Raw genomic sequence first — 24,853 nt, forward strand, 5'->3', positions numbered from 1 at the left:
GCTAATTGTGTGTATTTCCTCTGTGTACACCGGGGTGGGGAAATGCAGCATTTCCTTGCTTAACACTAACATTTTGCGCATTATAGACTGACAGTTGGAGAATTGTGGGTATTCTTCTATTCGTCTGAGTTGATATAGTCGATATCATACACAACATCACTTCCTCATGTGGGATATAACTTCAGCCACCTTCTAAATCAGAGAATTCTGCACGTCGGCGGAGATGTCAAAAGTATTTAAATTCCCGGATAAACTTGTTTCCTGTTCAGCAGATTTAGAGTAAGAGAAGTACATGATAGGGGCAAAGTAACTTATCTGAGGGCCGTGCGAAAAGGCCAAATACCGGTGTCGGAGCCACTAGAATAACATTATTTGCTTAAATCTTTAACCAAACATTTGGGGGATTCCAGTCTTAACCACGGACCCAGACAACAGATATGTAGCTGCGCTCGCCGCAGTCAGTTCACCACATACGCCGATCAGCCACAACATAAAAACCACTGACGGGAGAAGTAAATAGTATTGACCATCTTGTGACAGCGCAATGTTCTGCTTGAGAAACCTCTGGACCTGGCGGATGTTACTTAGACATGTACCACCCACCTAGACCAGACCGGGTCTCGGTTACACTTAGCAAATAATTAGCTAATGTCAGCGCGCCAAGAATGCTATTGTGTTATAAACATACGCCTGGTGAACATCAGCATATCAACATTTTTACTCCTAGCATTTGGCTCAGTCAGCTCACACCACCAGAACATTGCTCACAGTAACTGCTAGCATGGCTGTGGTAGTCCACACATCCATCTCTCCTTCTCCTGTAGTTATAATGAAATGCTTTGTTTGATTGATTGATTCATTCTAACTGTTGTACTGCATGTTTCCTGTTTTCAGTGACACATAAATTCCTTTGTCACATGTCCGCAGAGGCCCTGGAATGACCTATAATAGTCCCTGCACCTTGTTCACAGGAAATAGCTTTGGGCTGAGAAGGCATCTCGCTGGCCTTCACTCTGTGTTACACCCTTCCACCGCTCCGTTTCTCTCTCTCTCTCTCTCTCTTCCTCCATTCCACACCATTCAAGAGCTCTGCTGACCAAAACCACAAACCCGAATGTCAGCTGTGACTTTGTGTGCTTGTCGTCGTGTGTCTGTTTAACGTACATGCATGAAATGCTGCAGCTCCTGCACCCTAAATACCACAGAGACCAGCAGTTTCATTTAGCTTTCATGTCTCACTTGGCCTTTTTTTTTTTTTCACCACTCTAAACCAATCACTTTTAGTTGTCTGTTACTATTGTTCTTCTATTGAGTCTTGATTTCACATGTGTCCTCTGCATTTCCTCTTGTGCATATTTTAGAAGGTCAAAGTCTTTATTTCACATGTCTAACATCATCTCTTGAAAATATCTCCAAGTCACGGGGGATAAGACTGTAATCTCAGCGGCTCACCACTTCAAAGAAGGGGGGGTGGGGTGGTGGCAGACTGACGACCCCTGGAGACAGGAGCAAGAGGCACAGCCACAGTGGAGAGAGGGGAAAGGAGGACACTGCTGCTGCTGGTGCTGCTGCTGCTGGTGCTGCTGCTGAGTGGAGCAGCATAAGGAATGCCTGATGAGTGTGTGCTCAGGCCAAGGGAGGCGAGGGCACTGCTCCTGTCGTAATAACTGGATGACAGAGAGAGAGCGAGAGGATTGAGAGGTGAGATAGAGGCTGAAGTCAGGGAAGGAGAAGGGCAAAGAGCGGCCGAGGGGCAGAGGAGTGGCAGTTAAAGATAGGCAGACTCATACGCAGAACGATCGAACTCAAGAGGGAGAGATGTGAGAATAGGGGAGAAGGGAAGGGACCCCATTGAGCACCAGCATATTATCTCTCACACTTAACAGTCCTCTTAAAGTCAGAGGTGGGCAGCACGGCTGCATGGAAAATAGAAGTCAATAATGCCACTGAATACTGAGTGTTGGATGGGAGACATTGAAATTCCTCCAGGACGGTTGAAACTTTTGATAACAGCATGAACTGCCATCACAAGTTTAGTGAGGGGAGCAAGTTTTTCTTTTTTGCAGTGTCAGTCTTGAGACAAACATGATTCAGCTCAAAGGCAGTATAGCTAAACCTTCACGACTGATTCAGTTGATTTGGTATTGACGATTACTGTGCATTTCCTTTGAAGAGGATGGAGAGAAAGTTTTTTATTTACGTTTTTTGCATCCTAATGGAGTCAGTTAATATAATGGGCATTTGGTGGACATGTGTTTGCTGGTTCACTGTCATGGTTTACTGGAACCTGTGCTTTACCCTCAAGATGTCTGCTCTGAAATGATTTCTTGTTGTGTGAATGTGTTTACGACACTGCATGTGAGAAATGACGGAGGCCTTCGATTTGTGTCGCCTTCAAACCATCTAGTTTCCCTGCCTTACCTAATTACATGTTAAAAAAAAAAAAAAACCTGAGGATAAAATCAGTATATATTTTTACATTTTCTTTCACAAAATAATCGTTTTATATCCTATATTCTGTACCCCACATCTAAAAACAACGACTTTTGATTCTGAATAGTTACAGAACGATAGAATTATAAATTGGTAGTGAATTGTAAATAACACTTACACGCAAAATACACGAGCAATTATAATCCAAACGCATTTTTTTTTCATTAATTTAGTCATCTGTGCTGACAGTACTTTTGTGCTTTAATTGAAACAATCTATGCAGATATTTTACTTGTAAGAAGGTGTAACTAAAAGATGAATACCTCTTATGTACTATATTTTTAAATTATAAAATATATACTCCTTTTTTTGAATAAAGTACTTTGTAACTATGGTTTGGAAATTATTATTTATTATTACTATTATTTTTATTTTTTGTAGTAGTAGTAGTAGTAGTTGTAATGACCTTTGCTGCAATCTCAAGACTCGCCACTAGGGGCGGTGTAGCTCACTGTCTAGCATAGAAGAAGAGAAGAGAAAAGTCATGGCGGCTGACAGCTTGTAATGAGCTAACGAACACTAAAGACTCTTGCAAGTTGGATATAAACCCTTTAAACCAAGCCCTGGGATAAAACCTCTGCCGGCAAAATGCAGATAACTTTGAAGACCTTACAACAGCAGACGTTCAAAATCGACATCGATGAAGAAGAGACGGTGAGACTTAAAAACTGCATTTGTGAAAGGGGGGTGGAGTGGGAGTTGGTTATGTCCTGGAACCGAGTACAGTTTTTGACCATTTCAGTTTTTAAAAAAAATGACAGATTAATCAGCCCAAACGCGCTAGGTTATCTTTAAAAGCACCAGCTATTTGGGTTAAGGTGGTTTGCATTTGAAATTAAATTTCAAACAGATTTGCAGCTGTTATTAATTGCAGGTTAGGAAAGTAATTTTGATTGTCAGCATTTAGCCGTAGCCCACCCATGTTTCCAGATGTGGGGTGAGTTGACGAGTTAGCATAAACGTTAGCATTTTTCTTAAGTTATTACAAACTAGCAGTTATTTTATATGTAAAATAAACAAGCGTTAGCATAATTTTGGTTGTAACTGCTGCTAATTAACGCTGTTTACTGTATTTATAACATGTCATTTTGGTAACCTAACGTTAATAATAAGCTAGTGTAAAATGGCACCAACGAAAGTTTGGTAAAAATATGAACTGTTAGCTAACATTAGCTTTAACCGTCGATGAGACTAGCTAGCTACTGTACATTTTTATGACACTTTAGCTAGTTAAATTCACATGGAAAGCACCTTTTAAACGTTAACTTTTACTTTCGGTAAACTCATGACTCCTGCAATGATGTTCACTAAGTACACAGTCACCATATTATCGTTAACGCTTGAAACTTAATATTATTTTACTTGGTTTTTATGTGTTTAACTTCTTTATGCCCTCAGTCTGCTATTTCAGTTTTCCTCCAGGAGTCAGAAATGTCATATGTCTTCAACTCCAGTTTAATGAGGTTGTTAGCAGTTAGTGCACAGTTTGGACTTTTATCTTTTATTTGTGCTAAAGCTATGCAGCTACTTGGGTCTGGACAAAATGGTGTCAGAGAATCTGATTGTTAAGCAAAAAATAAATAAAAATCATAATCTTGGCTCTTTTTGTTTCACAGGTGAAGACATTAAAGGAGAAGATTGAGCAGGAGAAGGGAAAGGACCATTTTTCAGTTGCCGGACTGAAACTGATCTACGCCGGTACGTTAACCATCCTGAAATCCTCTCATTACTTTATAACGACTTATTTTCTTGCTTCGTGATGGTTAACGTGATTCAGGCTTCTCACGTTTATGAACAACGTGACCTTGCATTTAAATACTTTATTTGAGGCTTCTTTTTATAAGACAGCATGGGAATAAAACCAGAATATGGTGTGGTATGAGCCCACAAAACCACAGAAATTAATGCAAAGTTAGCTACTTTCTGCAGCTGCTGCCTGCTCTGTATTCCCATGGTGGTTCACCTGTTATTTGCTCTGCTCACAAGAATGATGAGTCCCAGTGTTACAGCCTTACACGTAGTCCATATTATTAAATCAATTCAATAGCTGCTTGGCTCATTAATAGACCCTCGTCTTGTATTTTACCTCAGGACGTCCCTTTTCTTAGAAGCTTTGGAACTTGTTTTTACAAACAAATCCAGTGTAAACAATTATTCAATTGGAAAAATTGTGATTGTCATAATTAGTTTTTGTTTGTTTGTTGTTATTTGACTTCATATGTGAGTGAAGTCATATGTGATTTACACTTGGATCAGTGACAGAGTCTTTAATGGCAGGTAGTTGAGGCAGTAGTCGCCCAGGTCTTTGTTGTCACTTGATTTCCATTCATTTGTGTTTGATGGTGTAATAGAACTTGTGTAATTGTAAACAGGGATCTGTTTCCACATCTGTCATTGCTAATTTGTTGTCACTGAGACGCTTACTAAATGTCATACACATGCAGATATAATAATACAGTGCTGTTTGGATGTCTAAGTGTATTGCTAATAACACACACATACAAAACTCCTGAAGGGCTGACAGCTATAGCATATTCACTGAGCTACAAAGTCTCTTTTATAAGTCAAGAAACACACAGGACACATCTGTCTTCTGGACAAAGAAAATCTCAACCAGATAAGTGCAAAGACCGCAGCTTAGCGGTCTTTCAAAATATGTGTTAAGATAACGGAGGAAAACACTGGGTAGAAAATGGTATTTTGTCAGTCTCTAAAATTTCTTATCACTTGACTGTACTTTGGTTTTGAAAACAATCCCATGTCACGACGTATAATGTATTAGACGACCTACTAAAAATTTCTCACGTATAGCGCAAAACAAAAGCAGGGCTCCGCGACGTAACAAGAAGAACCAGATATGAGGACAAAAGCTGACAATTTATCGGCTCAGCCACCTTCTATTCAATGATAATAATATGATACTGTCTTTTGTTACACCCCCTCATGTTGTCGAGGTCACAGCAGGTTAAGCCAATAATTTGTGAGTTATTTTTCTGTCTCTTTACAGGTCGAATCCTCAGCGATGACAGCGCCCTCAAAGAATACAAAATCGACGAGAAGAACTTTGTGGTCGTCATGGTGACAAAGGTTTGGGAATTAAAAATAGTTTTAGTAAATATTGGCTTTTCTGTGTCGAACACAGGAGGCTTTTCTTTGTAGAACATCGTGTTCCTGAGTATACTGAACTGTGATTAGGTTTTGCAACCTTTCCTTTTGCGCTGCCAGACACTAATGTCTGTCTGTTGGGGCTGTTGAACAGCCTCTTCTAGTGCACAGGAACAAGCAGCTCACAGTAGTCCACTGCAGATTTGGGTCATGTTGTCTATTGTGATGAGTTGTATATGCCAGTAAATGGTGCACTACTTGTTCCAGTCAGTTAAAAGATTATTATTAGGGTGAGGTTTTTCTTCCTTTTTGCTTCAGTAAATGAACTATTTTATAGCAGTCTTTCTCCCTCAAAATATGCACAAATGTGTTTTGTATATACGTGCCTTTTTTTTAACTCTCTTGTACCACAGGATATTTTAAAAAAAAAATGTTGTATTTAATATAAGATGACCTGTGGTTGCTGTAAAATGTTTGATGCCTGATTCCTCAGAAAGCTAAAGGTTTTCTTAATCCTGTAGCGCTGTTCAGGTTATTGCATATTTGAATATTGATATAGTATTGCACTGGAATTAATTGATATTACTGTATAAGATGCTGTATCTGTAGATGCTAACTCTCAAAAGCCTCAGATTTACATACAAAGAACAGTATTTTAGAGCCAAACCACAATAAAATACAGCCCTAAATTAACATTTTGATTGCAACTTGTGCAGGAATTACCAGTCGTAACTGTCAAGTGAAATCAGAGAAATGACAAGGTTTTATGTTTATTAAATGGTTTTGCAGCCTAAAACTGCCTCAGCTGCCCCGCAGCCTTCACAGGCCGCTTCAGCTTCCAGCACTACAGCTCCTGCAACATCCCCTGCCTCATCGTCCAGTTCGGACAAACCTGGCGAGACGGCAGACAGCAAGCCAGAGGAGAAACCGTCTTCAGCAGATGAACCAGCTTCCACCCCTGTCGGGTAAAGATGGGTAGATGTTTGTCTTTAACTATTTATCTGTTCACAGTGTGTCTTGCTTTGATAAATCATGCATAGGTCATGCCTCACCTGAGGTCTGTTTCTCTTACAGAAGCTCCGAGGCAACAACAAACGCAAACTTAATCAGTGAAGCAGTTTCAAATCTAGGTATGGCTGCTTTTAATGGTCTGTTTTATGGTTTTATTGTTATATGACTTGTATAATTATATATAATCACTTCTTATCGTATGTATTGTTGTATATGTACGGGTTGACTGGTGTAATTTCGCTGTACTTGTTAGAGTGACAATAAAGATATCCATCCATCCTTATTGATCCTGGATCGGATGGAAAAGTAATAATGAGTTTGCTATTTGACGTTTTCTTCTATTTACCTTGCCAAAGCAAATCTTTTCTTTTGTTGCACTACTGATATGCACTTGCTATCCTTGTGTTTGTGTGTGCTCGTCTTGTCTGTGCTTTCAGTGACAGGCGCATCATATGACGCCATGGTGAATGAGATGATGCTCATGGGCTACGAGAGGGAACAGGTGGTGGCAGCTCTGAGAGCGAGCTTTAACAACCCAGACAGAGCTGTGGAATACCTGCTCACGGTGAGAACTGTTATATCTTTGGCCATAGCAGCTGGATCAGTATGTAACCCAACACATGATTGGTCATGTCTCTGTGTCGCTTTGGATGGTTTTTATAAACTGGTATGTTTTTAGTTCACTGACTACTTCATATGTGACCTGACACTGACATCCATGGCATGATTATGTAAATATTCTGCCCATAACCACTTTCGCCCCCAAGTTACTCTAAATGAAAGTGTGATTCTGCAGCTTATTCAGTATTTATGATATTTAAATTGGTGTTAATTTTCCTGCAGGGTATCCCAGGCAGAGATCAGGGCCAAGCAACAGGACCTGATGCAGTGGTTCCGCCATCGAGTGGAGTTCCAGCTGCTCCTTCTGGCGGTATCAGCGTTCCCGCTAACACTGGCTCCTCACCAAGTGCTGAAGGAGGTAAATGGCCTGTACTGCATATCACAGCAGCCTCAGCGAGCAAATGTTTGTCCGCATTAGTATCTTTCCTGTGCATGTCTTCTTGCCGCTCACACTGCCTTGGCTCATTCCTTCAGGCAATCCCTTGAGCTTCCTAAGAAATCAGCCCCAGTTTCACGTGATGCGACAGCTTATCCAGCAGAATGCCGCCCTGCTCCCCGCCCTGCTGCAGGAGATCGGCAGGGAAAACCCGGAACTGTTGCAGGTGAATTATTGACAGAGCTTGATGTGTTGACAAGCATATAACAGGAAGTGTATATGTTTGGATGCCAAAGTCTGCATCCTGCTGCCTGTTTTACGACCAGCTAATAAAAAAAGTCTGCTAATAACGATATGGTTTATGGTTTATAAGTATGCATACTCAGTATATACGTCAGAAAACAATTGTTAAGTCAGAATTGAGTATATTATTCACTCAGCGGAACATATAACCAGAACTACTCACAAGAGGGGCCAGTTACTTCCAAGGATTTGAGTGTCGCCCTGTCAGGAAGGAAATTACAGAAGTATTAGCATTTTATATCAGGAAAAACAAAGTAACAATTCACACGGTTAAAAAGCCGGTGTTGAGTAAAGATAAAGAAAAAGAAAAGATGTTGAGAACAACTGATCTCAAGTAAGAGCTGTCAAACAGCAAAACGTTTTGCGGCGGTAGCATATACCCCGTCTTCACAACAAAACACGAGAGAAGATTGCGCCGCAATTGGAGAAGACGTTTTACTCGGCTACAACAGATCTGGCGAGGACTGTAAGTGATGCTGTTCTTATGATGTTGTTCTGCTCAGCAGCGGCACTTTATTGTAGGAGACGAATGGTCACTTGGAGTGGTGCACAACTATGTAAAAAAAAAAAAACAACACTGTGGTGAAAGGTAGACACACCAGCCCTACTTGCAGTTACTTAATATTTGTGTAACCATACCATAAAAAGGAGGATTTCTTGGCCTCCCCAGATTCATTTTAGACATTCATTTTGTAACGCGAGTCCTGAAACCATATGGAACTGCAATATTAAAATGATTGATGTATTTCACTGAGGAACTGAATGTTATGTTTTTAAATTTATGTTTTTGTCTGTACTTTGAAGTTGTTACCGCTAAGGAACATTAAACTGTATCTGTACCGTCATTCCTAAGCTGTTCATTTACTGTTTAATGCAGGAGATCAGCAGCCACCAAGAGCAGTTCATCCAGATGTTGAATGAACCCAATCCAGATGCAGTGCCAGCCAGTGGCGGAGGTGTGGCAGGGGGAGCAGGGGGAGCAGGGGGAGCTGGAGGGATGGGACGTGATACAGCTGGTGGAAGTCAAATGAGCTATATCCAGGTCACACCACAGGAGAAAGAGGCCATTGAGAGGGTGAGGAGGGGGGAGGAGTATGACACTGCAGCCTTTTCCTTTGATTTCCAAATTCAGTGCTGCTTTTACAGAAGGGCTGGGATATTGATGGTGATCCAAAAACTGATTCACTTTATTCTCCAGTACTGTAGAGTAACATAAAGCAAACATTTACATTATTAAAGTACTGTTTGACTAATATACAATTCCTGTCTTTCTAATTCCAGCTAAAAGCTTTAGGATTTCCAGAGGGACTTGTTATACAAGCCTACTTTGCTTGTGAGAAGAACGAGAACTTGGCTGCCAACTTCCTTTTACAACAGAACTTTGACGACGATTAAAAAAAAAACTGTTGGATTATTTTGTTTCCACTCTTCTTCCATTACTTTTTGATTCCTGATATTCAGTATACGTGTACCACAAGCCTTTTTAATTTGATTTAAAACAAATGTTCTAGTCACTACTTCCACGTTCAACTCTGTTAATAACACTGGATCGTTAATAGCTGGTGGCTGGTGTACAGCAACAGGCTGTTGTTTGTCATCACTTTGAAATGGAGGAACAATTAAAGTACAGTACATTTGAATCAGACGCCACTTGTGTTCTATTGATTTATTTTTTATTTTTTTAAATGCTTTAGTCAAAACCAGTATGATTTGTTCTAACAATATGGTTTACAACTATAGTATGTTTTGCATTTTAATTAAGGTAAGTTCAGGGTAGATCTGTAAGGTTATGACAGTATTCATGCACTCGTTTGATTTTCTTTTTTTAAGTTGACCAACAGTTGAGATTTGAAAAATTAAAGTTGTGCAAAAACAAGCAACATTTTATTACTTGAACATCCCTCATTTTGCATGTAAATCCACAGGATGATTGACAAGGAGCTGTGTGACAAAGTCTGAACTGTGATGCATAATATGAAGTCATGTATAAAGTTTGCATACATGGGCTAAAGGCTTAGTTGTCATGGCTGTCATTTTTACAGAAAAAAAAATAAAGTTTTCCAGATTATTGAAAGCTATCCATATGTGGTTGTGGTTGTTATTGGCTGTGAGATATCTGACATTGCACTTTTTGTCTAAGTCAATTATGTGTACAGTCATATCATTACACAATTAACTTCCAAAAAATCTGTGTCCGCAAGATGTTTCCAAATAAATCTCTGCAATCCAAGTATGGTATATCCATAAAAAAGAAAGCTAAAACAAAATAAACTATACTACTAGTTTTCTTAAATACGTTCCACCACTCATCCTGTTTTACTTCTAAATGACTGGTAGAGTTTAGATATATATATGGCACATCTGTGGGTGGTGCCCACCTGAAGCTCACGTGACTGGCGTCAACAACCAGACACTCACTTTTAATTGGAGAAATTTGTTCCAGTTTTTCCTTCAATGAGTTTTGCTCTTACAACTCATTAACTGCCAGGAACTCCACACACTCGAGGTGTGAATGGAGGTGAAAGTTTTTATGACGGATGACTGTGTTGTAAGTGGCCCGTGTCCGCAAGAGGGAAACTAAATGTAGGGTAATAAAGACAATAACCTAGATCCATGTTTTGCAGCTCTTGTGCGAGGTTTGTTTAAAAAGTCGTAGCTCTTGTAAACACTTTAAATGTACAGTTTCCCTGCTTGCAGCTGCTTTGAGGCACAAACCCAACAGATCTCGGCGTTCTTAACCTGAGTTAACCTACAGGGGGCAACACAGACCACAACATCTTTCCAGCTTTCAACACTGGAAGCACCTTGTGCTATTAGCCAGCTTGCAGGTGTGTGACTTACTGCAAATGTGTCAATATCTTAAAAACTGTTGCAGACTTAGAGGTAAACTAGCACAACAGTCTGGCCTTGAAGAACACTGACATATTTAAAGTTCTTAGAAGCAACCCTGAGGCACTTTTTTTCTTCTTTTTATAAAATTTGTCACAATATGTCAATTAAACGTCAATTATTACATGTCCACAATATGTGACACCCTCTCCCCTCCATTTAAAACCCATATTCATAATGTGGTTGCACCAAATGTGCAACTTTTTTGATAATCGACAATGAAAGCTATAAAGGACCAGAAACCAAATATCAACAAAAAGAACAAACTCAGGGTTTACTTAAGATATAATTTACACCATTTGTATAGTAAATAGCATGTAAAGCACTATTCTTGTGCTGTTGTTAAATGGAAATTATAAAATTGCTGAGCAAATGGATATCATACACTCAAAAACGAGTCACAATATGTAAATTAAACGACAATTATTACGCTTTAGAGCAACTAAACCAAACATTTTAACATGTATTCATTGATTTACAGTAGTAGTTTTTATATACGGAGTGTATAGTGACACATACTGTGGGATTTAATGCATTTAACTCAAGTGTTATATCACAAAATGCAAGTAGATATATTGAGTTCACTGCGTAGAATTACACATGACGATCATATAGCAAAGACTTATTAATACTCTATCTCTCTGCAGCATCTTTGTGCGTTTTTTTATTCATGTTGTGCACCTGAGAGCTCCAGCGCGGAGTGGCAGTCATATTTGGTGTCACCCTTGAATGTCAGCCAGTAACTGGGTTGTCCTCCCCATTCTTCCGCCTGACAGTTGGAAAGAGAACCCCATGGAAACGGGACATTTTAGGAGTGAGTTTTCTTTTGAGAATCTTTTTAACGGCGGCATTGTGTTAGTTTGCCCAGGGTGATCTCACCATTGTCGGGGAGGATATTGTGTGTGAACTTGACTATGAGCTATTGCTGCCATTTAAATGCAATGCGTCTCCATTACACTGGCTGGGAAATCTTCAATTACGTTAACTAAAGATGCTCGAGAAAACATATATATATAGTGCTGTTTAGGATTTCAATTGAGTATAATTTTTCTTATTCCAAATACATTTTTTATTTTATTATAATGTAAAATACAAAACATTAACAAAGCATTTTTATTTACAAATGTACAAAGTTCAAGATTATATTACATATTTTGGCTATAAACAAAAAAAAAAAGAAATCTTTGTTCAGAGTTACTCATTCAATACAAAAATATGAATGTCTCATATAAATTATTGCACTCTGCAGCTGCAGTGCATCGAAGATTGCCATCACCATTTAAAAAAAAAAAAAAGTGTAGTGTTCACCTGATTTAAGTCAGATTGTGGAAGAGAGGTTTCCAAGAAACACACAAACAACCATATGGCACTTTTTTTTTTATCCTTTTCACCCTTTTATCCATTTTCCTTAATCTTTGGTACCTTTTATTAAAAAGAGAAAACCTTCTTCAGAGTTACTGAGCACCATTTGGTATAAATTAACATTGTACCTGAAATCAATGGCATTGCAGGTGAAATGTAGATATAAATATAGACGTATCTATTAATACAGTATTTTGAACAGTGTGTAGTTAACAGTCTGTGATGTGTGATGACGCGCTGCTGGTAGAAGGCATCTGGAGATGTTTGTCTGTTGCTCCTGGTTTTCCCTGACAGAAATACATTTCCAGTTAAAAGCTGCTGGCACCTGGTCCTCCAAGGTTTGTCGGTTAAATAAGACAAATTCCAGTTTGGTCCCTTTCATAAAAGTTTACAACCCTGGCTGAGAGGTCTTGTCGAGTCACCTGCTCAGAGTGCAATCAGTCTTGAAAGAAATTCTCTTAAAGGAGTAATGCTCGTTTTGCCATGAACGCCACAGCTTGTCTTGTTGCTTGACACCGGCTTGAAGGCAAATTATGGTTTTAAAAAAGTTCTACTAACTTATATATATATATATTTTCCTGGAGCCTTCATCCATCGCCATTTTGTCTGGTCCTCCAACCAAGTCTCATAAGTGTCTCTTCATATGGAGAGCGAGGTGGTCTGACCTCGAAAAGGCCCGGTCACATTTCTGACACTGAAATGGCCGGTGGCCTGTGTGCTTCCTGTAGTGGCGAGTGAGCTCATCCGAACGTGCAAACTTCCAGCCGCAGCCCTCCCAGTCGCAGTGGTAAGGCTTCTCCCCTTTGATGGAAACACAATACACAAGCAGCAGTTAGTGCTAGCCCTGAGGTTAAAATGGCCCTAGCCTGCCAACCTTAGGGAGAAAAGAGGTCCATCCTGTCCTGCAGCTAGTGTGTGTGTATAGGCCAAACCACCCAGCCTGGGGTTTGCATTTGAGCAGGGATCAGCATCTAACCTGTTTCACCACACCTGCCAAACAACTCGGCTACCCCACCCCCACACCGCCATTTAACGCCCCCATACATTATGTCTTTGTAGGAAATGTGTAACTCGTGCGGTTATTTTTTGATAATCAACAATGAAAGCTTAAGTATTTGGGCGCTATGAACAAAAATACTGGAAAGAACAAACACATTCGGTTCCGTACCTGTGTGTGTGCGGTGATGAGCTTTGAGGTGGGAGCTCTTTGTGTAAGTCTTCCCACAGCCGACGTAGTCACACGTGTGTGTCGCAACCCGCTTCCTGGGCCAGGAGCGCCTACCACGTTTGGGCTTCGGCTCCTCCGGCAGGCAGTCCCCGCTGGAGATCATGAGGGGATCTGTGGGGTCAAAAGATCACGGTCATCATCTCTGTACCTCATCTCATACTAGCACACGGATAGAGAAACTATATATATCAGCAAAAGGGCCATATATGCTAAAGTAACAGAAAAGTTAAAATAGTTTGTTTCCATTGTCAGCATTAGGATTATGACTAAGTAACTCAAACAGCTTGTACAAAATGCAGCCGTGTACCTTAAAGAAGTCTCTGACAGCACAATGAATAAAAACACAAGTTGTATTCAAAGAAAGATATTACAACGTACAAAGTATCTGTATGTCTTATATTTTTTTTGGACAACTTTAAGACGACAAGATTGTTTTTGTCAACCTTTTGAACCACTAGTTTTATGGTGCGTGGTAAATTTGAAGCCCTTACAGTTATATACATATAAAAAATAAACCAATAAAACCGACCCTATGAAAGTTGATTGTCTAGTACTGGCGTCTTTAAATGTTTTTATGCCTGCTATTTGACTGACTGATATTTGACTGTACTTAAGCTGCTGCATATAAAGATTGCAGGCAAAAAAATAGACATTAAATTGAATGAAAATTGAATGAAAATTAAATGTGCTCAAACCTTGGTACTGCATGGACGACGTCTGAGGGTAGGAAGAGTAGCCCTGCGGGGAACTATGGTGGTATCCCTGTGGAGGTAGAGGGATCTGAGAGTGGGGGTGGCCCAACACCTGGTGCTCCCGGCTGAGAGGATGGTCTGGGGAGAGGGAAGAGGATGAGGATAACCTGCTGCTAGTCATGGATCGCCCTCCCCCGGGGAACCCGTGTAGATCCAAGTGGCTGGGGCGCTGCTGCTGCTGCTGCTGCTGTTGCTGCTGCTGCTGCTGCTGCTGTTGCTGGCTCCCACGGCCTTGGGCAGCCAGGTGTAAGTCCATCGGCTGTGAGATGGTGCAGTTACTGGGATTCTCCTGCTTTATCCTGTGGCACGTAAAGGAGGGTGAGGCACGTGTAGCGGTTGGGTCTGACACAGCATTAATGCAGGCCTTCATGCCTTGGCTGTATTCTCCCATGTCCATTGTTGTCTTGACCACAAATTTGCCGTGGAGGCTGGTGGGGTGAAGGTACGCCGGGTCCAACTCGGGTCTCATGAGCTCTGCCACAAAGCCTCCAGAGGGCGAAACGTCACTGATATCTGGGATGGTATAGAGCAGCTCACTGGCAGTTCCTTGAGGGGAGGGAAGAGGGTAAGATGAGGAGAAAGAACCAGGGGAAGGAGACAGGGCCTGGGCAGAGCCTAGCGCCATGGCGTCCTCCTGCTGCTGTTGTTGTTGCTGTTGTTGTTGCTGCTGCTGCTGCTGCTGCTGTTGCTGCAGAATAGAGTTGGACAAAATGAAGTCGTAGTCCAAGTCCAGGTCTGGCTCCGTGTCTTTCTTGGACATGCTGGGGTGTGCGGTGCTGGTGGCAGTGGGGTGGTCTGGGTCAGGGCAGCTGCTTCCGGCTGGCACACTGGTTCTCTTAAGATGGGACAACTCCTCCTTCCATCTCTAAAGGAAAGTTACAGAGGCGTTAATAATCGAGCTGGCATAAGCTGCATGTTTGTGAGACGCATGAGCAAGAAAATCACACACAGGTCTGACCTGTCCTGATTAAAAATAGAGCTGGTTTTGAACAGACAAAGACAATTGACATATTAATGGATCTATAATGGATGATTACAGAGCTCTGAGGAAACTGTCCTTCCCTTCCTAGAATACAGACTTGCATCAGCCATGAAACTGCATTGGCAGGCACAAGAAGTGGCATATTTAAGCTACACTTGTCTCTGGTGATTAAACGCTGAGCTATGTAGGCTGCTAGAGCGCCAACAGGAGACTCTAGCGGTTAACTTTCAGCCTTTTGAACAGCGCACTGCTCGGGCTGCGCATCAGCATGCTCTCTAGCCCATGTGCGCCCTCACTCCATGTCTCTCCCCATGCCTCCTAAGAAAAAAAACCTCCTGAAGTAGCCCGTGTAAACTGGTACACGCCCCAGCAGAGTGTGGTGTCAAGCCCTGACTGTGGCATAATAACACGGGAGCGACAGATCGGGAAACACAGAGTAAATAAACTGCACCCACTACATGCGCTCCCTAACAGCAGAATACTGGCTGCGCACGGGCGCTTGGCACGTATTAAGAAGTGACCACGGGATACTCACTAAATTGGGACTTCCTATGGATTTACTCTTCACGGTGGGGCCGCTGGCGAACGTGGAAATGGATGGCAAAAGCGTCCCGCCTAAAGCCATCTCGATGTCATTTGGAGGCTGCCTGAAATTAAACAGAAAATAGTACGGTAAATCCTTGCCGAGGGTATCCTGGAAGAGCGAGAGCGCAGCCTGTTACAAGTCCACAAGCAGATGTGAAATCAGCAGTTATTAAAAGTTTCTTAAGGTCCACACCTCATCAGTGAGAATATATGTGGAGTCCTTTCTGTTCGGCGCAATTGCTGCTGCTTGTTTTTTGTTTTTATGGTTAAATGTCCCAGCGTTTAAAGTTTCTGCTCCGCGTCGCGCGTAACACTTTTGCTCCAAGACATGCCGCCGCGGATGGGCGCGCCGGTGAAAGCAGCCAGGCTGACTGAGTTTTAAACGCTGAAGCAGTTTTTGCTTGGGAAGACAGAGAGGCGACGAGCAGGGGAATCCCTCCCGCCTGTTGCCATGCAGGGACCGGCAGTCTGGACTGAGAAAGCCGCGTGAGAGGTATCACTTAAATCACTGGAGCTCAGGGAAACGCCTTCGCTGCCTAGCAACAAGCTCGGAAAAACATTAGCGTGAGGGGGGAGAGAGAGAGAGAGAGAGAGAGAGAGGGAGGCAGAGAGAGGTTTGTTTGTATTCATAGCAACGGTGCCGAGCCTTACTGCTGTGAAATGTGGGTGAAGAAACGCATCTTTCCAAACGCAACTCACCGACTGACGAGGAAATACCAGTTTCTGTTATTTAATTATGTCTAGGATCACCTGGAGGCGAGCACTTACCTTAGTCTATCATTTAGACACTTAAATAATCTCGGAGAGGCTACAGGTTAGTGATTTAGAAAAAGAAAAAAAAATCATTTTTACCAAATTGCCTAGTAATACTTTATAACCCCATCGATCACTGTTGCGCTTATTTCCGGAAATAAAAGTGGATGAGTTGGCAGGTGATCGCTACTAGAGTATCCCATGTCATTCAAAGTATTGTGTCTGCTAGGTTGCATCAGTAAACTGCATAATATAACATAAATCCCACATACAACACATGCACACTTGTGTATTACTAATGCAATTTAATACTTTTAAGTTTGCAAGCAGCATAAGTAACATATGTAGGCCTATAGATTTTCTGCAGGCTATATGCACCTACGAATAACATAATAAAGGCTAAAATTAGACTTAAACACATTATTGTCTTGATACGAATCTCAGGCTAGCATGTAATTTTTATGAAAAACAATCAGTTTGAATAAAAACATCTGGCTACTGTTTGTCGACATTTCACTGTCTTAAAACAGATGTTTGTAGCAAGCACTACTAACTAATCTTTCCCATTGGCTTTCCTTTCTGTCACGATACAAGAAACCATAGTAAAAAAAAAATATATATATATAGGATTTGTTTCATGGGAAACAAAAGAAACTTACCTTTACCTGGGAGCATTAAATGCACTGTTCGGTGTTGAGTTTGAACTAGGTTCAGGCGGTGTTTGCACAGAGCTAGCGAGCTAACACAAGCCTCTCTATCCAACATAATTAGACACATTGACTCAAGAGTTCAGTGCAAGAGCAAACAAAGCGCTCTTCGCTGATCCTGCTGCATCAGGATCTTGTCTGTTAGGCATGTCAACAAACATGCCGTCATTTGAACAGGACACGTTCGCGGCAAATGTCTGTTGGTGTCTTCGCACAGACTTTGAAATTGTGTGAATGCACAGAGCTTTGGTTGGCAAACAAGAGCTGGTGGGAAAAATATGAACCACAATGGCGGAAGGACTTTGTAAATAGAGAGCGTATCCTGTTTTGCAACTCATGATTATTGAGACTTAATGTGAATCCAAGCAGTTGTATGGTTCATTGTCTTTAAGGTAGGAATGGCCTTAAACTGACTCTTGTTTGCACTGCGTCCCTTTTTCTTGAAGACCTGCTTCCTACAGCAGGCGGGGAGACAATGGAGTCAATGTCATCATAGCCATATTCTTTATGATGGGAGATAATGGCTCTGAAAGTGATCCTGAAAAACAAAGGCCTGACGTTGACGACCGAGGTGCTTTGCGTCGCGATATTGACAGGCCGAGGAGGAACAGAGGGAAGAGATAAAGGAGGAGAAGATGACACCACTGTATGCCGTGCTCTTTTCCTGACACAATGAAGTCATGGCGGTGTAGTAACACACACCAAACACTTGCACGGAACAGATTAATGTAACCGTCATAGCTGAGATGAGAATAGGAAATCTGCAATAGTCTACCTTCAGTGAATGACACAAGATGACTTAAGAGTCGGATGTGGTGAAACTGAGGTAATGTTATTGCATCGACTAATATTTTCCTTTCACTCACTTCAAGTGTCCCGATAATGTCGTTTTGTGTTCTTATCAGTATGAGTAAAGCGCGGATGCCATGGCAGCTACCTGAAAAAGCACGTCTCCAAACTATAACTGTTTCAAAGGTGAGCCCTGGCACTGACCGCTGGCAGCAACCAGTGGTCACAAATCAAATATAATCCAGGAACACAGTCGTGAACATAGCTGACAATAAGTAGGCTGTACAAGTCCTTGAGTATTTTGGCTCATTGTTTCAGTGTCCCTCAGTGAAGTTCCCCCTCCTGGAAAGCACTCAAATGAATATGAGTATCAGCGGATCATAACTCCAGATATTGAGGTTTTCTGTGCTCGCTTCCAGATGCTGTTCAGTAATTAAAAAATAGCTTTCATTCTTTCCTTAATTCTTGAAAGCTGAGGCAAGCTTTGTTGATTCTCAGTGATGCACTTCCCTCCGCTCCACCTCGCGTTAGCCTTAATGCAGCGTGTATGTAGGGACTTTCTGTTTTGTCACACGGAGGAAAAAGCTAAAGAAGAAGCGAGATTGAAAAGAGAACTGTAGGTCTCCGTCACTGAACAGTTTTTAGTTCAGTCATAATTCTCTCATCCGACATAGAATTGGAAGACGTCCACTGGTGCTGCGCAACAAAATATCCCCACTAAAACATATCATTTCAATTAATGTCTTCTATTTAGCTTGTTCTTTTGGCTTAATATTTGAAGAAAGCATGTGTTCAAACATCATGAACTGCTCTTTGGAAAAGGTCACGCAAAACTACTTTAACTTGTGTAGTCTGAACCAACAGCCCAAAACCAAAAGACCAAAGAAAACCTTTAAATTATCAAATTAAATGAACTGGAAGATTCGAATGTTTGTCATTTTTGATTGAAATGTGAATCCAACAGTTAATCTAAATTGCAAAATTGTGAGTGATTTACATCTTCAGCTCAAATTATTTCTCTAATTAGAAAAAAACAAGTTTGTTTCTCATCATTTTTTTGTTATACATTCCTAACTAATCCATTTGTAACTTAAAAACTAAACATTTCTCCTTGTTCCGCGTGTCAGCATCCATTTCGAAATCCATTTCGATCGGGAGAGCTAACGTGGCGTGACCGGCCTGGGTTCTAATAATCTAAAAAAAAAAAAATTAAAAAGTTATTGATGGACTTGTGCTAGGTTCAACACAGTTTTCAGGCCTGCACAGTAACACACCTGTCACTACAGTCCAGACATTCACCAGTAAACAGAGCCTCGTACATAAATCATCCGAGTGACAGAAATTAGTTCTGGTAATTTTTAAGGCAAAATAAACCTGTATTTGTTTTGGTTGCCGGTTCTGCTGTGCGAGGGTTTGCATATGGATGAGTTCTTTGAGTCGGTGAGTCGGCCAAACCTCTATAGCTGGACAAAGCTGCAAGCGAGGCTAGGACGAAACCAACCGATACAGAGATTTCATCTCGTCGTGTGATTTACTGTAGCGGTGGGCTTTTTCACTGACATAGGAAAATGTGGTTGAGGTATGCAGTGGTGGTCGTGTTGCAGGGCTTGTTGCAGAAGAGGGAAAAGTTCGGGGAGAAACGGAGACTGAGAGGGAGAGAGCTCCAGCCGGGCGGCAAGCTGTCCAGCTTTTGCCTGCCCTGGGATTCCTCAGCAGCCTTAAATATGCCAGTTATTTTTAACCAGCGACGTAACACAGCCCAGCGCCACCCCCCTCTCTTAGAATGTTTCCTTTTTGTCAAGAGGGGAAATGGAGGGGAGCCACACTTCCTGGTCACGTGACTCAGCCCAGGCTGGAGAATAAGAGACATGCAACGGGGTGGGGAGGTGTCGGGGGGAAGAGTGGGGAAGAGCGAGCGAGTGAGGGAAGGAGAGGGAGCTTGGTTGGCTGCTTCACACTCACACCAGCCCACACATTCACTCAGCACCTCCTTTCTGCTTTCAGTTTAACCCCCTCAGCCGCCCAGATGAGGCAGTGCGTTTTAATCAGATGCTCGGACGTCAGAAGCCAGAAGGACCGGAGCAGTAATTGGTGCTCTTGAGCTGCGGAGGAAATGAGAGTGCGAGTACAGCACATCAGCAGTCAGAGGGATGGGAGGAGGGGGGGGGGGGCCCGTGACGTCAGGCCAGGGACCCACCAGGATTAGAAGCCTCTAAAAAGAAAAGGCCCGGGACTATGCTGCCAGAGAGGGAGGGAAAGTGTTTCTGTGTCTGTCTGACATGGGAGAATCAGGGACTTACCATGAGCTCACCTTGTTGACATACAGAGAACTTGGACTGCTTCACGTCTCAATCTGAAGACTAAAATCAGTACCAGCCTCTCACCACACACTGTATTGTTTCTCATCCACGCTGGTCACAGTTAAATAGATTAGCATGCAGAATATTTAGTTTAACTAATACAATAGTTCAGTGTTTGTCCTATTTTCATTTATATATCAAAATATTGGTTTGGTTCCGCGATTGATCATCCACACGTGTACAATTTGCTACCGATCATTAACAATTACACCGATCAGCCACAACTTTAAAACCACTGACAGGAAATGTAAATAACATGGCCCATCTTGTGACAATACAATGTTCTGCTGGGAAACCTTTGGACCTGGCTTTCATGTTAGTGTGAATTAGACATGTACCACCCACCTAGACCAGACCAGGCAGCCCCCACCCCATTGCCATCCCCAGCAGGATGCAGCCTGACACAGGCACACACACAAAAACAATTTAGGAACAAAAAACATGAAGAACAGCACAAGGTGTTGACCTGGCCTCCAAATTCACTAGATCCCAAACTGATCAAGTATCTGTGGGATGACCCACAGAGGCCCCTCCCCTCAACCCATGTGACCCAAAGGCCCCCACTAATAACATTCTGTTGCCAGACACCACAGGACACCCTCAGAAGACCCATGTCCATTCTCTAATGGGTCACAACTGTTTTGGAGGCACAAGGGAGACCTGCACAATATTAGGAAGGTGGTCATAATGTTACGCCTGATCAGTGTATGTATTGTTTTTTTATATCACATATACATTATTTTGTTTCTTAGCTACAACTTGACCTTCGTGCATATAAATAACCAATGGCTGTTCCTCAAATAGTTTTGCAATACTCTTAGTAGTGAGTTGCGTAAAGAGTAAGTAGTCGATTCTATTGACTGGTTATCTTGTCAAAATTGGGGGTCAGCCTTTTGTTTTTTTGTTTTATGCCCTGATTATTAAGTCGTCTGCACAAACATGGCCGCGTGCGCGGATGGATAGAGGCAGCAGCTTCTGTCAGCTATAAAAGAGATAAGACTACAAACCCAGTGGGAATTATCAGAGCTCCAAAGAGGCCACGTCAAGCCAAGTGTGCCTGAACTTTGGATACAAAACAAAATGCTCGTACGTGGAAAAACTGAGAAATTATGAAGACTACTGCGGTACTTGGACATTTATACGTACGTTGTTTCGTAATCAGAAATACAAGCTGTAGGCCTGCAGTTGTAGTTAAAACTTTTGTTGAATGTTCCCTTTATCAGTGGTGATCCTAGGTTCTCAGGGGGGCTCCAAGCAAAGACGCATGTACTTGTTCCATTAAAGGTCCAATCTAGTGTTACTGAACACAGGCAAACTAGAAAAATCTGTCAGAGGGGTAGAAAGGGGGGCTTAGGGAGGGTTGTGGAGAATTGTTGATGGACTGTAGGGCCTCCATAGGTTTAAGGGGGTTTGTGGTTTTTATTGCAAAATATGCCAAAAGGTAGCCATATCTTTTTTTTTTGCATGTTCCCGAACAATTGCTCTGTTTGCCCGTCCTGACAGTTCACCCCTTCCCTTTATTTTGCTCACCGTTACGGATTTTAAAGTGTAGTTGGAGGGGAACATGAGCTACCCTGAAAAATCTCTCGTGCTTATACCATAAACGCCAAGCGTGCAGTTCTGTCAGTAACCCAACATGACATCTTTTCCAATGCTGCAGAGGCTCCTATAGAAGCACATTAGTATTAAAGTCTTTCATTTCACTGTACGAGTCTTCATCAGACCCCCGCTGCACGGCAAACGTGGCAATCACCAGCATTCTTCTAAGAGAGCGCTGGCATCGATTCAAAGGCGGCTAACCGGCGTCGATCCCCCCGATGCTCTGCCGTTAAAGCGCGGCTGTCACTTTTTCACAACACTTGATTAAATCTTTATGTTCGTGAGGCGTACTGGAATCTGAGCTGCAGCGCGATAGAGGCACGGCGGTTCAGCGACGCAGACGTGGAGTTTGATTTACAGGGCTTCGAGTGTGGTTGCCATGAGTTTTATACATCTGTAATGTGAATTCTGCAGCAGATTTGGTCGAAGCCTAAATACGTAAATGCCTAGCTTTTACAGTTAAAGCTACCAAACTGCCATAATGTCCTTAGCTGATGATCTCCAGACTGGGGGAACGGCATCGAGTAGAGGTCTGCAGATAAAGCGTTTGGCATTATAATATGCTGAAATTCATGTGGTAATTGTTGTCAGATTTCAGGGTAGCAGGCCTCTGCGTTCCTGTGAAGGTGTGGACTCTCCTGTTTTCCCACTGGGAGCTGTTGGGAATGTGTGACCTTTTCCATGGATCGCTGTTTTTCAGGCGCTGGATTGCCTCGATGGAAACGTGCCCGCAATTGGTGCAACCACTCAGAGAGGTGAAATGACAATCCTAATCCTGAATATCAGCGCACAGGCGATACAAGATGATCCATGGTTTGAGGGAGAGAGGAAACAGTCTTGGTGGGAAACTCCCCTCTGAAAAAAAAAACCAGGGAACTCCTAATAAATTTGCAACAAGAGAGGAGAAACATAAATGTCACCACTTTCTCCAGAACTCCCTGTGGTATGCAGTTTAATATTCAAGCATAAATCTAAAAGCTAGATGGCAAATCTTTGGAAGAGCTGAAAAACAGAGAAGGCCTAAGACACGGAAAATGATAGCTGGAAAAATAATTAAAAGTTCAAACTAGAGACGAGCTGATTTCCTGTTTGAGAGAATGCCGAATGGGGAATACTGTATATTCACCTTCCCCTGAGCGTTATCTCTGCTTATACATCCCCACTAATAGGCAAACAACTTTAGTGGCAGTGTTTTTTCGAGCCAAGCGCCCAAATCAAATCAGATATGGCACATTGTGGTAACCTTAATCAAACTACAAATCATTTTAGACCGATCGGCCCTGCTGGAATGCTGAGGAAAGAACAATACTTGACAGGCCCAATTTAAGTGATGGCTTCTCCAGTCTGACGTTTTATTGACATCATGCTGAGTCTAATTGAGAAGGGGGGTTTTGGTAACTCAAACCAGATGGGCCACCAGCTCATGCACTAACGTCCGCCCGCCCCCCCTCCCCCTCCTCCCGCTCTCTCTCGCTTTCTCTCTCTCTCCACTTACAGAACTATTTTGGCTCAGCGAAATACTTAACTATGAAATAAAATGTCATAAAACTGACCTATTTACATTGACTGAAGGAATTCGATAGCCTGCCGTTGATCATAAAGACAGGGAGGGAAAGTAGAGGTGGTGAAAGTGTCATCTTTTCATGATAAACCCGACAGATTTTTTATCAGATTTAGTTTTTTGGAGCAGACGGTTCAAACTAATGAACACCCTGGAGGGAATGGTTTAGAAATTTTGAAAATTAATTGCTTTCTTGCCAAGAATGCAGATTATAAGATTGATAAACAATTGAATGTTTTGTTGCACAAAGCAACAAGAGTGCAGTTACATCTGCTCTTACTGACGTGACACATCGCATTTGATCTGCCAATAATGTGTAGTTTTGTGTTTGGCTATTTCTAGGCCAGGATTAATTTGTGTAGTGTATCAATATAATGGACTTTAGAGTTGTTATAGTAGAGTAGTACTAGTGAAATCTCTTTCCTCATATTGCCATTCTTTTTGCTAAGCTAACTGGCTTCAGCGGTGGCAATCTTCTCACCAAGACATGCACTAAAACTATTTTCCAAAATTCTTCTATATGGGCCCAAAGCAAAGTTACAATACAGAACATTACACACATGTGCACAGACTATTACACACACAGAGAGAGGGAGAGAGAGCTACTACACAAGCTGTTCATTAGACGCATGGATTTAATGAGTCTGAAAAGAAAACTGGCTGTTAGAAGTAAACTAAATTAGTGCGTTCACATGGATTTCTTTGGAACCAAAATTGGAAATTTGCCACATTAGCAAAGGCACTCTTCCTTTATGGACATATTTGAAAGAGCATCAGAGACTTTTTTTCCTCTTTTCATACCGATTGCGTTCTTTGGTGCACTTTGAAGGCATTAAAGTAAATTCTCCCCTCTGCTAATGACATTCACGACACAGCTCGCCGACTACGGTGCTGTGATCAAGTCGGGCTCCGGCATGAAACGCCGAGAAGTTTTTTCAAAATTAAATTAGGATTTCCTTGGCAGAACCTTCCACATAAATGGCCATAAACATGACAAAAAGAATGGTAATCATTAAAGCTTGGCACTCTGAGTGGTGTATTTGTTGCCCGCGGATTTTATTGATCTTTAATGGGAAAGAAAAAAAAACAATTTTAAACTTCAGTATTTATAAATGTTTCAGAAACTTTGAGGAGAGTCGTCACTGAACAGCTAAAACTGATGCTAGAACTCACAAAGTCAGACTTGGATCTTGGATAATGTTTTATGTCTCCGCTACTTCCACGGGGACACTGTTATGTGGGCATGTTAGTGGCGGAGACGGAGCTGGAGCTGTAGAGTTTTGGATGTTGTGCTGTCACTGCAGGAAAAACAACACATATTATTTTAGATTTAGACAGTTAGATTATAAAGTCACACATTTGCTGTGATTTAAACCA

At 41.9% G+C, this 24,853-nt stretch overlaps 2 protein-coding genes across 3 annotated transcripts; one reads left to right on the top strand and one right to left on the bottom strand.

Moving 5' to 3' along the window:
- Nucleotides 1-2,974: 2,974 nt before the first annotated feature.
- rad23b (RAD23 homolog B, nucleotide excision repair protein) lies at nt 2,975-9,987 on the top strand. Its single transcript, XM_084572598.1, has 10 exons — nt 2,975-3,147; nt 4,110-4,191; nt 5,501-5,580; nt 6,388-6,563; nt 6,673-6,728; nt 7,047-7,174; nt 7,453-7,588; nt 7,705-7,832; nt 8,787-8,984; nt 9,191-9,987. Exons 1-10 carry the CDS (start codon nt 3,082-3,084, stop codon nt 9,302-9,304), a joined length of 1,164 nt encoding a protein of 387 aa, XP_084428724.1. The 5' UTR covers nt 2,975-3,081; the 3' UTR covers nt 9,305-9,987.
- A 784-nt stretch (nt 9,988-10,771) lies between these two features.
- klf4 (Kruppel like factor 4) lies at nt 10,772-16,469 on the bottom strand. 2 transcript variants are annotated; one of them, XM_084572596.1, is made up of 5 exons: nt 15,901-16,469; nt 15,658-15,769; nt 14,084-15,005; nt 13,329-13,499; nt 10,772-12,961 (listed from the first exon to the last, which is right to left on the bottom strand). In XM_084572596.1, exons 1-5 carry the CDS (start codon nt 15,903-15,905, stop codon nt 12,786-12,788), a joined length of 1,386 nt encoding a protein of 461 aa, XP_084428722.1. In that variant the 5' UTR covers nt 15,906-16,469; the 3' UTR covers nt 10,772-12,785. The 2 variants fall into 2 exon arrangements, with proteins under 2 accessions (XP_084428722.1, XP_084428723.1); XM_084572597.1 differs by lacking the exons at nt 15,658-15,769; nt 15,901-16,469 and adding an exon at nt 15,178-15,510.
- Nucleotides 16,470-24,853: the final 8,384 nt, after the last annotated feature.

Source organism: Chelon labrosus, assembly GCF_963514085.1.
Source record: "Chelon labrosus genome assembly, chromosome: 22".
NCBI lineage: Eukaryota > Metazoa > Chordata > Actinopteri > Mugiliformes > Mugilidae > Chelon > Chelon labrosus.